At 48.1% G+C, this 16,195-nt stretch overlaps 1 protein-coding gene across 1 annotated transcript; it reads right to left on the bottom strand.

The window, feature by feature from the left end:
* Positions 1-2,764: 2,764 nt before the first annotated feature.
* Positions 2,765-10,251, bottom strand: LOC122913848 (sialic acid-binding Ig-like lectin 5). Its single transcript, XM_044260488.1, has 9 exons — positions 10,188-10,251; positions 9,745-10,104; positions 9,311-9,589; positions 9,068-9,115; positions 8,328-8,585; positions 7,961-8,245; positions 7,077-7,173; positions 6,661-6,739; positions 2,765-3,770 (listed from the first exon to the last, which is right to left on the bottom strand). Exons 1-9 carry the CDS (start codon positions 10,219-10,221, stop codon positions 3,591-3,593), a joined length of 1,620 nt encoding a protein of 539 aa, XP_044116423.1. The 5' UTR covers positions 10,222-10,251; the 3' UTR covers positions 2,765-3,590.
* Between the last annotated feature and the right edge of the window lie 5,944 nt (positions 10,252-16,195).

Below are 16,195 nucleotides of genomic sequence, written 5' to 3'. Positions count from 1 at the left end.
TCATTCATTCTCCACGAGCTTAGTGAACATCTGTGTTGGTGGCCTGGTCCATCCCGTGATGGGGTCCCCACCCAGGGAGCCACTTCCTCCCCAGACACACTATGCTGCCCCGCAGGGCTTAGAGCTACAGGCACCTGTGACTGTCACATGTCCTGGATATTTTCTAAAAATATGAGTATGGGATTATTTTTGACTTGAGTAAAACAAGTAGTAAACAAGAACAACTCTTTTTAAGCTGTAAAACTTGAACTCTACCCATTACTTTTTTTTTTTCTTATTTGACAGACAGAGATCACAAGTAGGCAGAGAGGCAGGCAGAGAGGAGGAAGCAGGCTCCCCGCTGAGCAGAGAGCCCAATACGGGGCTTGATCTTAGGGCCCTGGGATCATGACCTGATCCGAAGGCAGAGGCTTAACCCACTGAGCCACCCAGGCACCCCAAACTCTACCTATTAAAGAACAACTTCCCATTTCCCCTCCTCCCGGCCCCTGAAACCACCATTGCACTTTCTGTCTCCAGGAATTTGACTCCTTTTGAGAACTCACATAGGTGGAGTTATCTAGCACCCATCTTCTTTGTGACCCATTTATTTAACTTAACGTAACATCCTCAAGGTTCATCCATGTGGCAGCATATGTCAGAATTTCTGTCCTTTTTAAGGCTGAATAATTTTCCATGATAGGGGCGCGTGGGTGGCTCAGTTGGTTAAGCCCCTGCCTTCAGCTCAGGTCATGAGCCCAGGGTCCTGGGATGGAGCCCCGCATTGGGCTCCCTGCTCAGCAGGGCATCTGCTTCTCTGTCTCCCTCTGCTCTTCCCCCTGCTTATGCTCTTTCTCTCTCTGCCAAATAGTGAAATTTAAAAAAATCTTTCGAAAAAAATATTCCACGGTAGGTTAGGCCAGTTTTTTATCTGTTCAGCTGTTGAGGGATCCTTGGGTTGCTTTTACCTTTGGGCTCTGGTGCCTAACGCTGCTATGAACATGGGTGTGCAAATATCTCTCAGGCCCCTGCTCTCAGTTCTTTTGGATATGTACCTGGACGTGGCATTGCTGGATCATATGGTGATTCTATTACTCATTTCTTGAGGAAAGGTCATACTCCTTTATAACTTTATCTATTATCACGTCACATTAGCTATGCATTTTAACATCTCCACTCTGGACCCCTCTTCTGATTCTGGACATTTGTACTCCTGCTTTCTCACGGACATCCCCGTTGGAGGTCAAGGGGCTTCTCCACATGAATCTTTCAAAACCTGGCCCTCTAGATTCTTGCCTGGAACAGGACTCTGTCCTTCCAGCTGCTCAGGGGGAGACCCTGGGCATCGTCCTTGCTCCTCTCTTCCTCCCATTCCCCAAATCCATTAGAGCATGCTGTTGGCCTGACCTTCGGAATATATCCAGAATATATCCTCCCCCACCTACAGTGCATCCCTGGTCCAGTGCACCACCACCTCTTGGACCCCCCTGGACCACCGCTGGGACCCACCCCCCACCCCGTACCCCCAATGTCGTGCCTCTCTTTTTTGTTACCCTGGCCCCCGTCTGGCTGATTCTGAACAGAGTAGTCATGGGGATCCTGCTAAAATGAGGGTCTCAGCATGCATCTTCTCTCTGCAAAGGCTCCCAGAATCCTGCGGTGGCTGCAGTGGCCTTCCATGGGGGTCTGTGCCATCTCCCGGGCTCCCCGACCTCTGTACTCCTGTGCTTTTGGCCTCAGAGCTGCCATACTCGCAGTTCCCCTCTTCCCATCTTCCTGGAATACCTTCCTCTTAGGCAAGCAAAGAGTCTGCTTCTTCCCTCCCTTGGAGCCTTTGCTCCACTCTCACCTCCCCAGCCTCTCCGCTCCCGGAAACCCAGCCCAAGGCGCCGGAGAGCTTTTCCTCCAGGTCTGTATCAATCCGTGACATGCTCTCATTTTATTTTTACTTTTTTGTATTCTTGTCTCCATAATGACAGCACTTTGACCACAGAAGTGCTTGCTGTCCCCTTGAGTTTCTTGTGATAAAATATTCGTAAAAATAAAACTTGCAAATGTTTGATACTGTAGAGGGTGCAATTCGGGGACAGCAAGTACACTCACAGTGTGGTGTAAACCGCTGCCTCTTTCCAAAACTTTTTCATCATCCCCAACAGAAAGGCCACACAGTTACCCAACAACCCCTCCCCACCTCCATCCCTGAGCTCCTTGCAACCCCCATTCTACTTTCTGTTTCCATGAGTTTGCCTGTTTTGAGTAGCTTAGAGAAGCAGAATCAAACAACATTTGTCCTTTAGTGTCTGGCTTTTTCCTTTAGCATATTGTTTTCAAGGGCCATCCCTGTTGTGGCTGCATGACCTTCCATTGTGTGTCTACACCACATTGACTCATCCATTCTTTTGTTTTTAAATCATCTTTTATTATTATATTTTGATTTTGTATTCATTTGAGAGAGAGAGAGCTAGAGAGAGAGCACAATCAGGGGTAGTGGCAGGCGGAGGGAGAAGCAGACATCCCACTGAGGGCGGAGCGTGACTTGGGGCTCAATCCCAGGACCCTGAGATCATGACCTGAGCCAAAGGCAGACACTTAACCAATGGAGTCACACAGGTGTCCCAAAACTGTTTTGCTTCTTGCTTTATGATCTGGATAATTCTTTCTTTTTTTTTAATTTATTTTTTGACAGAGAGAGAGAGAGAGATATCACAAGTAGGCAGAAAGGCAGGCAGAAAGAGAGGGGAAACAGGCTCCCTGCTGAGCAGAGAGCCCGATCTGGGGCTTGATCCCAGGATCCTAAGATCATTACCCAAGCCGAAGGCAGAGGCCCAACGCACTGAGCCACCCAGGTGCCCCCTGATCTGGGTAACTCTTATTTCTACTTCTTGCATTTATTGCAGTGGAAAGGATCTATGAAATACTGTTTAACAGAAATGGTAAGGGCAGCCATCCTTCTTGTGTTTGATCCTGGTGGGAAAGTTCTGTGATCTCTGGGACTGGCCCCTCCAGGCCTTCAGAGAAATTGTTATCAGAAACTTTCTGTTAAAGCATCTAAGAGAAGTCCTGACACACGCATGTGTGCAGAGTTCACAAAAAGCTTTGTGTCAGGACTTACTGACTCATCGATTTTTTGCTAGATGAGGATGACTTCGCTGCTTTGTAGAACAGTAAAGTAAGTCATAAAGTGTGTCCGTGGCGTAGACGGATTGGAACTCAGTCTTTTGGACACAAGTCCTGGGGTCTTCCACATGTACTAGGAGATTCAAACCATTGCCAAGAAGCCCATTAATTTTAAAATAGTCAAGGCTGAGTGTGATGGGTTGAAAAATCATAAGATTAATATATTGAAATCCTAAACCCCAGTACTATAGTACTGAGACTGTAGGAGATGGGGTCTTGAAAGAGGAAATTTCAGTTAAAATGAGGTCACTAAGGTGGGCCTTAATCCAGTACATCTGGTATCCTCAGAAGAAACTTAGGACACAGACTCACACAGAGGGAAGACCAGGTGAGGACAGAGAAAGAAGACGGCCAACTACAAGCCAAGGAGAGAGGCCTCTGCTGACACGTCGATCTCAGCTTCCAGCCTCCAGAACTATGAGAAAAACAGTTCCTCACTTGTGTGTCTTGATCTCTGAGTACTCGGTGTGGATGTCTTCCTGTTCCTGATACTTCGGCTTGGGAAATCTGAGGAGAGCATAGTGGAGCTCCTGTTCCTCTTCTGAAATGGGTCTGGCCTCAGCAGGAGCTGGGGGAGCTGCAGGGATGTCCGTCCAGGACTGGTGCTGATATGCCTGAGTGGAAGCAAGAGATACGCAGAGCTGGTTAGTAGGGTCTGAGGGAAAGCAGCCAAGGACCAGAAGGGAATTGGCCCTGATGGGACTTTTATCACTTACCCATTCATTTATTTTTAAATGTTTAATAATTAAGATTGGCCAGCCCTTAATTAGTGTTTATATCAATTACGTTACATTCTTTAAAAAAAAAAAAAAGTCTGAGAGAGGGTATTATTTATGTATTCATCATACAAATAATAAAACTAAGGCGAAGAGAAATGATACATATTGCCCTAAGGACACACTTCTATAAAGGGGTGCTTGGAAGGTTCAGTCGGTTAAGTCTCTGACTGTTGATATCAGCTCAAGTCTTGATCTCAGGGTAGTGAGTTTAAGCCCCAGGTTGGGCTCCATGCTGGGTGTGGAACCTACTTTAAAAAAAAAAAAAAAAGACACATGTCTGTTTAAATGCACCATTGAGCCAACTCAAAATCAGTTCTAACTATAGTACCATCCTTTGTCTGGACAGTGTACGAGCTGTTGTGTGGAGTGACGAACAACACAACAACACAAGTACAGTTCCTGAGATCTGATGGCTTATGATTCTAGGAAAGGCAGTCACTAAACAAATAGAAAACAAATACATTCAGGGGCGCCTGGGTGGTTCAGTGGGTTAAGCTGCTGCCTTCGGCTCAGGTCATGATCTCAGGGTCCTGGGATCGAGCCCCAAATCGGACTCTCTGCTCAGCAGGGAGCCTGCTTCCTCCTCTCTCTCTGCCTGCCTCTCTGCCTACTTGTGATCTCTCTCTGTCAAATAAATAAATAAAATCTTTAAAAAAAAATAAAACAAATACATTCAAAGTTCTACATTTGTGATAGGAGACATTTTGAAATCTAAAACAGGCAGGATTGGCGTATCCAGTTCCCAGGCAGGGGCAAGAAGACCCAGCAGAGGTCAGATCTGGCCATCAAGATGGCAGCCCACCTCTGCTTAGGACCCACAGCACCCTCGGGCTGTGGCAGCATGAAACAGAGGCCCTCACACAGTGGCTCAGCAAGACAAAGAGAAAGAGTTCTCAGATTAAGAGGAAGCAGGTATTTCTCGGGGCTCTGGGGATACAACAGGGGATAAAACAATAGCAACAGCCACAAACCGCCCTTGGGACTCCCCTGCTTAGGGGAGGGAATGATTCTGATTGGAGTCAAGAGTACTGGGCTTAGTCCATGCCAGGCACTGTGTTAGACACTTCTTGTCACTATTCTATGATACTCTATGGACTCATAATGTTCCCATGTCACCAACATAAAGAGCGGTCAGAGAGGGTGTGTCACTTGCCCAAGGTCACCCAGCTTGTCTATGGGGAAAGATGGGATTTGAATGCAGGAGTCTAGCTCCAGAGTATATGCCTTTGGCCACTATACTGTACGAACTGCAAAAGACATTCCCTTAAAAGAAAAAAATACCGAGAATTTGAAAGTAAAGAAATGGAAGCTGTATTTCCTGATTCCCAACAATATGGGGATTTAACACACAATAAGGGTCCCATTCCCCAAGGTCAACCAAGGAGAAACAAGACAGGGAATTATAGTAATTAAACTTTTTTTTTTTTTTTGCAAATAAAAAGTTTAATTTCAGAAACTGTGTTCACCATTTATAAATACACTAAAACATAGTCAATGCAAATCCAGATTAATAATAGGTCCTTTTTTAACAAAACAACTTTTCTAAAAGGTCACAGGCAAATGAGTGACTTGTTTCATCAGCGAACACTAGGTTCCAGAATGTTCTGTACTCGACATGCTTTAGAGCCTGCAGTTAGAAACTGCTCAGCCAGGATGGCTTGAACTTTAAAAATGATTTTGTGTGTACTTGTTCTGCCAGTTACTGAAAGAAGAGTTTTGAAATCATCATCTATAATTGCCAATCTGTTCTCCTTGCTGTTCTGTCAGTTTTCATACGTTCATTTTGATTAATATAATAATAATAATATATTATTATTATATTATTTGTATTACTATATTTATATTATATATTATTATATTTATATATAATTATATATTATATAATGTATATAATATTATAGAATATTATATATTATTATATATAATATATAGTATAATATTAATTAATATTATTAATTATAATATGTAATCTAATATAATTTATTATTATTTTATTATTATAGGAGGCATACATGTTTAGGACTTTTACATCCAGACAAAGGGAGTAAATATTCCATGATTTCATTTATATGAAGTTCCAGATGGGGCAAAACTAATCCATAGTGATAGAAATCAGTGATTGCCAGAAAGGTCAAGCTGACTGGGCAAAGGAACAAAGGTATTTGGGGACCTGATGGAAATGTTCCACATCTTGACTGGGGACGTGGGCATGGGCGAACACCTTTGTTAAAATTCATTTCACTGCATACTTAAGATAGGTGCATTATTATGTGTAATGTATACCTCAATGAAGTTGATATCAAACACACACACGGGGGTAGATTTGAAAAATGAAAAGTGGGAGTGATGAGTTGTGAGTTTGGGTTTCCCCAGTCTCTCTACCCTAGGGCCCAAGTCCACTACTTCCCTAGCACCCAGTGGGTCTGGCACAGACTAAGTTTGGGTCATTGTACTTCTGGGTCATCAACCCCACAAGAAAAAGCTAATATTCCAGGGGAATGTGATACTCTGACATAGGAGCCATAAATATCCCTATAAGCAACTGGGCTATATACTTAGTCCATCAGAAGCAGAAGTATTAGAGCAGTTGAATTAGGAATTTAAAATAACCACATGTGGAACTCCAGGGAGTATTAGATGTAAATCAGGAAATGCTCAGGCGCCCTTACTGAGGGCTCCTTCCAAAAGCCATTTGCTGGATAGGAGCTCACAGCCTGTCACTCACCCCAGAGCCTGAGCTGCCAGCTGGACTCATATCCGTGCTTTGCACTGGCTGGACTGCTTTCTTCCTGCCGGTCTTCACTCTAAGGGAACAGCCCTGGGTCTTTCAGCTTGGTTATTTGGGGCATGCAGTAGGCAGACCATCCCTTGCACCCCCATCAAGGGCATAGAATGAGATAGGTGGAGGTGGGTCCGGTCCCCAGGTGCTCGCCCTAACCCAAGAGCTGGGCCAGGGGCTGGAAGAGACCCCAGGCTTGGCCCAGTTGGGTATGGGTTGATTCACACTACCACTCAGTCTCCTTCCCTGACTGCTGGATTTCCAACCAGCCCAGGTTCCTCTAGCTCAGGCTCTCTGAGATTCCACAACCTTATCCCCTTCCCTCTCCAGGCTTCTCCCTCTATCCCTGGACCCACTCTCACCTGAAGATGAGGCAAAGGCAGAGGGAAAGCAGGGCCATGGTGCCAGCTCCCGCAACTGCTCCTATGACCGCACTGGTCCTGGGTTCCGGTTTATCTGCTGAAAATTTGAGTTGTGTGTAAGCTCCAGCTCCAATACATGGCATGTTCCAACTGGCCACTTCCTTCTCTCCCCACCCTCTGTTAGTATAGCCACTCTCCATCTAGGACTCAGTCATGTGACATTCCACTGCCCAGGGGACCCTGAAGCAGCCCCTTCCCCAGGCCTCAGGACTGAGGATCTTAAACCTCCAGCTGCCCCATTTGGGGTCTTGATAGCTCTCCCCCACCAGCCCCATCTCTCCGGGGCTGTTATGAGTTGAATTGTGTCCTCCACCAAAGTCATATGCTGACGTCCTAGCCTTCTGGTATATCCTTCCACCCAGAATCTCAACATGGGACCTTATTTGGAAACAGGGTCTTTACAAAGGTAACCGAGTATTAAAATGGGACCGCTAGGGTAGGCCATAACCCAATATGGCTGGTGTCCTCATGAAATGGGGCTGTTTGGACACACACACACACACACACACACACACACACACACGGGGATGACATGTAAGCATGGAGGTAGAGGTTGGGGTGATGCTTCCACAAGCCAAGGAACACCAGATTGCCAGAAAACACCAGAAGCTAGGGGAGAGGCTGGAACAGGTTCTCACAGCCTCAGAAAAAACTGATCTGCAGACACCTTGATCCCAGGCTTCTAGCCTCCAAAACTGGAAGACAGTAAATGTCCATTGTTTAAGCTGTCCAGTTTAAGGTACTTTGTTACAACATCCCTAGAAAATTAATACAAGTGCCAAGTTCTTCTTCCTCCAGGCATCACTCCCCAACAGACCCCAGACCTGGGAGCAGCAGGACAGTGGCGCTCTGTTTCCCCTGTGCATTCTGGGCCTCGCAGCTGAGTCTGAGGCTGGAGCTCAGCGGCCCACTGAGGCTCAGGGAGCTGTTGGCCCAGGGCCCCGCAGAGCTGGAGGTGACGGTCCAGGAGGCATTGCTGTGGTTCCCCTCCAGCAGCTCCTCCCCTAGCCGCCAGCGCAGGGTGGGTGCCCACTGGGCTCGGGAGGAGCAGCTACAGTGCAGCCCCTCGCCCTCCCAGGAGCAGGAGGGGCTGAGCAGCTGCAGGGGGTCTGCAGGAGGAAGGGGAAGGGTCAGCAGAGCCGCTGCTCCCCAGGGCCTGGGCAGCCTGCTCCCAGGGGTCCCCACACTCACAGACCACAGAGAGATGCAGGGAGATGTGCTGGGAGCCCAGCGGGTTCTGAGCTTGGCAGATGAGGTCTCCTTCCTCCACAGCCCCTACTTGAGACAGGTCCAGGATTGGACTCCTGCAGATTGGGGTGGCTTTCCAAGTGGGGGACCCCTGGAACCAGCTCAGCTCAGCAGGGGGGTTGCTGTCAGTAACACAGAGCAGCCGCAGAGCCTGGCCCTCTGAGATGAGAACTGATGAGGTGTTTTGCAGAGTCCCCAGGGCTTTGAGGAGAGAGATAGAGATAGATAGAGAGAGAGACCTGAGTTGTGTGAAGTTGTGTTTCTCTCCTCTTGCAAGGTCCACACTTGCTCTGAGGAGGGAACTAGCAGAGTCCACGCCGAAGGCCTGCAAAGGAGGCTCGGACGATTTCCCTGGAGATGCTCCAACTGTCCAGCAGATGGAAATCTGAGGACCCGGGACAGGAACATGGTGAACAAAGGCAGGGAAAGGGCCAAAGAGGAGCCTGAAATCAGGAGGAGGATTTGCCCAAAGAAAGTTGTAGGTGAGCGAACATTAACTTCAGGGAGTCAAGGTTGGTGGGGGCTTCTTCCCACCACTCTCCCCATGCCTGAACTTGGCGACTGGCTTCTTGTACATGTCTCATGCAATTCCTGGCCAGAAGGAGCTCTGAGACCCAACGAGGACTGTCCTGGTAGGGACCAAGTTTCCACCCCAGCCCTGGAGAAAAGAGGTTCTTTTCTACCTGTTCTGCTTCCTTGGAAGATCCTGATGGCTGTGTTCTGTGGAGCATCTGGACAGAAGGATGAGGCAGCCTCAGCACTTGTGGTAAGAGAGGAGTGGGTGCTGGACCTTCCCCACAGGAGCCACAGAAACAGGTAAAGAGTTCTCTTCCTGCTTAGCTACCAAGACCCCATTGTCAAGCCCTAGCCCAGCTTTGCCCTGGTCTCGCATCTCAGGGATGTGGGCATCCTGGTCCCACACTCACAGGTGACATTGAGCTGGACAGTCCTTCCCACCATCACACCAACTGCAGGGAAGTACACTTGGCAGGTGAGGTTGGTGCCATGGTCCTGGGGCCGTGGGGTGAGGGTGAGTACTGAGGAGAAGTGAGTCCTGGTGCCGAGGGAGGTGAGGGCAGCTGACGTCCAGGAGAAGATGGGGGATGTGCCCTGCTCACAGGCCCAGGGCACATAGCAGGTCAGGTTCCTGGGGTATCCAGACTCCAGGGTCCCCGAGATGATGATATGAGGTGTGTGGCTCAGGGCTGTGAGGACAGAGAGGATAGATAGGGGCCTCTGGTTGTTTTGTTATCCTGTCCCAGTGCCTGGCCATGGCTGTCTCCACCCCTCACCATCCCCCAAGAAGAATAGAATGTTCATTTTTCTATCTCTGGGGCCTTCCCCTGGGCCCTTACCATACCTGTCACATTCAGAGAGAACATAGTATCTAGATATGAATATGTGCCCAATTGAAAGAAGTAAGTCCCACTGTCCCCCTTGTGGACTTCTGTGATGTCCAGGGAGCAGTTCCCAGTCTGGAGGTCCCCACGGATGAAGAACCGGCCCTGGGTTCTCTCATGCAGCTTCTGGTTTGGTTTGTTGGTGGCCACTGGAGGATCTTGGTTTACATCTGCCCCTTTCTGGAACCAAGACATGTAGGGGCTCATAAAGGAAAGCCAAGGATAGTAAAATTCGCACGGCACGTGGACACACAGGCCCTCCTGCACTGTCATAGACTTCTGGAGTTTCAGCTTGTAGCTCAGAACCTGAGCCACAGACCCTGGAGAGAGAAAGAGGGAAAACTCATCCCAGAGCTCCAGTGCCTCCCCCGAGTGGGGCCCCTTCTCCCCTCAGCCCGCTCACCTCTCGACAGCATGAGCAGCAGCCACAGTGGCATCCCTTCCCGATGCCTGGGACAGCCTGCCTTCTGCGGTTCCTCTGATAGAGAAAAGAAGCCACAGGATATGGGAGGGCAGAGGAAGCTTCAACCGGAAGCCTGTGGTAGAAACAAAAAGTCACAAACCTAGAATAGAGAACTTCAGACCCACAGTCAACTGTGAATAACCTTTGAAATAGTCTGGTTCCCTTTCTGTTTGTGGCAGGTGGGTGCTAAGGCTCGATGCTGCAAAGGTCTTGCTTAAGTAAGGCAGTGAGGAGGGATGAGAGCCTCCAAGTCCTGCCTCTTGGGCTCCTGCCCAGTTGTCCAAACTGGACACCTGTTCCTGGACAGAGAAGTGGTTCTGAACTTGGGTTTGGCTCTTGGCCACTTGAAAATAATATTCAAACACACCTAGAACTAATATAACACTGGATGTTTACTATACCAGAATTAAAGGAAAAGGAAAAAGAATCAATACTTGAGAGACAAAAGATGGCTCTTTATTCAGGAAGCTGGCAACCTGGGAAGATGGCAGACTGATGTCTCAAAGAAGGCATAGGAAAAGAAAAGGGAGGTGCGTGCAGAAGAAGCAGGTTAGTCATGTGAGGACATGATCCTGGACAGACTGGCTGACATCCACAGAAGCTCTGTTCACAGGTGGTCATGCCTTCTCTCTTGGGAAAGTCTGATCCTTCACGCCTCAAGGCTAGTGATCTGCCAGTCTCAAAGAAAGAAAGTTCTGCTGCAGATCAAGAGACGTAAGTCAGCATGCAAGGAGAGCATAAGCTTGAAGCAAATTAAGCCTTCAGACCTGGTGGAATGCAGGTAGAGTCCCAGCCAGCCAGCCCTCCAGAGGAGAGTCACAGCCTCGGGACTGTCATGGATGTGGCCTGCTAGGGACAGGTGTCAGGATAGCCTACATAGCTTCAGAGGCTTAAAAGAGTCCAGATGAAGCAAGAGAAGCAACACACGTCTTCACTTCACACAACACACACACTTCACTTCACATCCATCCATCCATTCATCCATTTATTCACAAAATAACATTAAAAAAAAAAAGACAGATTTGAATCAGTCCTGACCTTCAACTAACTCAAGCAGTGGGGGAAGACGACAAATTTGGACTTCATCTGAAGGCAATGGGGAGCCATGGAAGGTTCTTGAGCAGGAAAGAGGCAGGGTCATATTGTTATCAACATGATCCTTCTAAGGCCAGTTGTAGGGAAGAACTGGAAGAGAGAGGCTGGAGGCCAAAAGGCCAGAGAGGAAACTGTTGTGACTTTGGGGAAGGGGAGAACCAAGCCCACCTGGAGACAGCAGCCTTGGTGATGGAAAAAAGAATGATTTAAGACACTTTTAGGAAGTGAAACTGAAAGAGAGGTGCAGCAGGTGGGGGAGGGACTATTAGAGGGACTCCTAGAGCCCTGACTCTAGTGATGGGGGCTGGAGGTGCCATGGCCAAGAGTAGCGAATGTGCAGGGATAGGCTGGGAAGAGGCAGTGGGAAAGGTAGCAAAGTTCACCCCAGGGGCAGGTATACCCAGCGGGAGGAGCTGGGGTCCCTGGGCGGAACCGTGGGAACACACATACACACACACAAGCTTAACTGTGGAAATAGGAGTGAGGGACTGAGGTGGCCTGGCTAGGAAAGTAGCAGGAGAAGATGGTCCTTGGTGACCCTGGTGAGAGTTTTTCCGGGAAGGAGCAGCAGCCAGACCACGAAGGGGGCATTCAACAGGACATCATCAGCCTTCTCCCGTTTGACCTCTGACTTCTGCCCTGAGCAGCAGAAACCCCACTTCCATCACTTCCCCAGAACAGAGTGTTTTTCCTACTTGTGCCATTTCCTTGGACAGGGCCCAATACCAAGATTCCTAGACTATTCGGACCAGACAATGACAATATTTTCTATTTCAACTTGGAGGTGGCGGCTAACCCTTTGGGTCTACAGAAGGCTGGTGAAGTGAGACTGTCATGCTTTCTTCTCCTTCCTCATTCCAGGCTTTTAGTTAGGCCTCAAGTCACACAGGTCCTCAGGGACCCAGGTGTCCTGACCAACAACTGTAGGAGACGTTGACACAGGTGGTGTCAGGAGTTTAGCTAAGCAAGGGGTCTAAGTAGACAGCTCAAGCAACAATGAGTCAAAATAAGTAACAATGAAGCCTTTAATCACATACTATGGTATATTCTGCCGGAGTCTAAATGGGAGAAACCACCGCTTCCTCCCTGTCCCACTTTCCCCAACAGAAAGATGATTGGGTGCTAAAGGAAAAAATATATATGATTCTAGGGGCTCTTGGGGGGTTCAGTTGGTTAAGCATCTGCCTTCGGCTCAGGTCATGATCCCAGGATCCTGGGATCAAGTCCCGCATCAGGCTCCCTGCTCAGTAGGGAGCCTGCTTCTTCCTTCCCCTCTGCCTACCACTCCACCTGCTTGTGCTCTCTCTCTCTCTCTGTCAAATAAATAAATAAATAAATAAATAAATAAATAAAATATTTTTAAAAAAGATGTGATTCTAACTGTCAAGGGAAAAATTATTCATGACACTCCTTTAGGAAAGGTAAAGACTGTATTCAGGGCCATTGCAATAGATGCAGAAACCACCATAATGGGGTTTGGCAGCAGGAGAGAGACTGGGCTCAACTCTGAATACAATAAAGAGAAGTGGGAATTTAAAGCCAAGGAGCAGGATGAGGGTCAGTGGAGGGAAAATAATTTTGAGGGGTGGGGATGGGGAGGTAGGAGTGGAAAATACTGAGTTCTGAGTCAGAGTGGGGGAAGTGTCTTCAAGTTTTTCTCTTCTTTCCCCCATAAGGAGGCCTCAGTGGAGGATCCTGAAGACCTCTGCCAGAGGCCCCAGGTAAAGAGGGGTCAGAATGAAGACCCCTGGCCTGTAGATGCAAATATGTGAGGAGAATGACAAGCCAGAAAAGTCTGAGTCCTTGACAAGAGCAACTCTCTTCAGACCTTTTGATGCCCTGGCTGTCAGCAAGTCTGGAGCAGGGAAGGCAACTTTGTCCCTTGAGGCCTATCCTCCAAGGAAGACCTTCATCTGTGCCTGTGACTGGCCTGGAAAATCACATACAGGTTTTAACCAAGGGCCTTCTCAGATGGTACTGTCCATAGAACTACCACCTCCTAGGCAGGTCACCTGATATGTAGTGCTGGTGTCATGATCTTGGGATCTTAAGATATGTATGAGTACTAAGGGATGGGGGGTCTTGGGGCCCAGGGAGGTGAGAAACATCTTACAGAAGCTCCTGGCAAAATGCTCTTTAGATTCTGAAATGACTCTGCCCTACAAGCTATAAGGGTATAGATTTGGTGTATATGGTACAAACTGGGCAAGTCAGGTTTTCCTCTGGAGGAAAAGACTCAGATCCTAGAGTGTGATCTTGGGCACAACCTCTGCAATGGCCTCTCCTTCTATTAGCCTCAGTGCTCTGTACATCTCCCCCACCCTCTAGATAAGGAGATGCGTTCCTATTTCTGGGGTCCTTCCCTGGGGACCCTTGGCTATTTGTCACATTCAGAGATAGTGTCATATATTGGAAGCCATATTTCTCTACCTTTTTTTATTTTTTATTTTTTTATTTTTATTTTTTTTCTCTACCTTTTTTTAAAAAAAGATTTTATTTTTAAGTAATCTCTACACCCATTGTGGGGCTTGAACCCACAACGTTGAGATCAAGAGTTGCATGCTCCACTGTCTGGAACAGCCAGGTGTCCCTACATTTCTCTAACCTGAAGTATTTCTACTTCTCTGAATTTTGGTAAATCTGATGCTCAGAGAGCAACTGGGGGCCCTTGGGTCCCAGAGGAGGTCCTCTGTCTTTGGTTTTGTTAGGATCTGTGGCCAGAGAAGAATTATGATGCCTCTCGCCTGATTCCAAGATCTAAAAGTGGGCATTGATAGGTCAAAGTCAGTCCAGAATGGGATTAGATGCACAGACCCTCCTTCACTGACACTAACTGTAGGATGCAGATGATACCTGCACCAACCTCCAGGGACCATGACAACAAACAGAACGTCTGACTACAGCCCCACTCAGACCCCTTCCTCAGACCTCTGTTGCCCTCACATTTGCAGCCACCAAAGCAGTGGCAGCATCTCTGGGCTGCAGAGAATAGAGTCAATTCCCTTAACCTCTGGTTAGCCTCTCCCAGCTTGGAGATGGGGGCATCTGAGGGGTGGTAAGACAGCTCTGGATGCTTTCTGGATCAAATGTATGATTTCTGCCCCTAACTTCTCCTTTCAACAGGAAAACCCCTCTCTCCCTCAGGCCACTGCAGGGGAAATGAAAGCTGAGCTCTTATCTCCCTGGACCATGGTAGTGTGGACCTTCCTTCCTCCCACACCCTGGAACACTGCCTCTTAACTTCTGAAGACCAATCCACTTCCCTCAAGAGAGATGTGGAGTTTGAGGGTCTGTTTTCCCCAGATAGCTTTCTTGGAGACTCATGAGGATGGAGGAATGGAAGACCAAGACCCTCCTGGGAACAAATCCTCTCTATGTTGGATCTACCCTAGAGACCTCAGGAAGCCCTGAGTGAACTCTTGAATTTGTCTGCAGGGAAAGACCCTAAGGACAAAGGTTGGGACTGAGCCTGGAGCTCTGACACCAACCCCACACTTGGGTATGCAGCTTGGGTGAGCTGGAACTCATGACTAGGTCTTTACCTCGCCTCACATTTCCTATGAGTTCTGCACATACAGAACATCTCTCCCCTTCTTCTCCACAGTCTTCCAGGTGCTACAATTCCTCTTCTCCATGGAATGATGACCGAATTTCCCTCACCTCACTTAGACTCTAGATCTCCCACAGATAGTGCTCCATCTCTGAAGTCACAGAACTCTTCCTAATCTTAGGAAGGTCCCTCAGCACCTAAACACTTTGAATGTCTTCCTTTGCTTCCAAAGACAATGCCTTAGTCAGCCTCCTGATATTCCAGTCCTTTCTTTATCTCACAGAAACTAAAGTATATTTTTTAATTTTTTTAAGATTTTGGTTTTTTTTTATTTATTTGACAGACAGAGATCACAAGTAGGCGAGAGGCAGGCAGAGAGAGAGAGGAGGAAGCAGGCTCCCTGAAGAGCAGAGAGCCAGATGCGGGGCTTGATCCCAGGACCCTGGGATCATGATGATCTAAGGCAAAGGCAGAGGCTTTAACCCACTGAGCCACCCAGGCACCCCTGAAGTATATTTTTTAAAAAATCTTTTAGGATCTGGCACATAACTAGTCAGTAAAGGATCATGAGGCTTGTTCTCCATCTTCCAAGGTTCCATTTGGGTATCAGCGAGAGCCTGAGCAAGAGAAAGAAGGAGAGAGGGTGGAGGAGAGAGGGACAGAGGAAGAGGAAAAGGGAGAGGGAAACAGGAGGGAAAGGGAAAGTGGGGAGGAAGTTATCAGCTTTTTTGATAGAGAGGCCCTGCTTGTAAGAAGTGGAGGAGAGAGTAAAGGTTTATCCAGACAGGGAGGGATCTCTGAAGAGATTGGGGGTGGAGTCAAAACTGAGAGGCAAGAAACCAAGTGTATATGAGCAGTCCCACACTGAGGGTATGACCGCACATAAGGCCCTAACTCCCTAGGGTAGTAAGGAGTCTGGGAAGGGCAGAGCTAAACTGGGAGGCACTTACACTGTTGGTATCTATCCCCAGGACTTCCCGATTCTCCCATCGCGTCTGCCCACAGAGGGAGCGCTCTATCCAGCCAAGACCCCGAAATTAGGCAGTGCCGCTGTCCGTGGTGCTGAACAGGATTGGGTACGGATTTCGGGAATAATTGGGCTGTGCAGAATGGTCTCAGTCCAGGAAAGCCGCTGAGTCAGGACTGGGCCTGCCTAGGAGTGAGAAAACTGGGAAGGGGCCAACCCCTTTCCCACTCCTCCTTCCTTACCCCGCCAGCTAAAGTTGGCTCTGCCAAGCAGTTGAATCAAAGCCCCTAGCAGCCCATCTCTAAACTTAGTGTTATGTTAGAAAAATAAAACCCC

Source organism: Neovison vison, chromosome 7 (assembly GCF_020171115.1).
Source record: "Neovison vison isolate M4711 chromosome 7, ASM_NN_V1, whole genome shotgun sequence".
Lineage (NCBI taxonomy): Eukaryota > Metazoa > Chordata > Mammalia > Carnivora > Mustelidae > Neogale > Neogale vison.
Note: the sequence above shows the minus strand (reverse complement) of the source record. Positions and strands in the feature narration are given on the sequence as shown.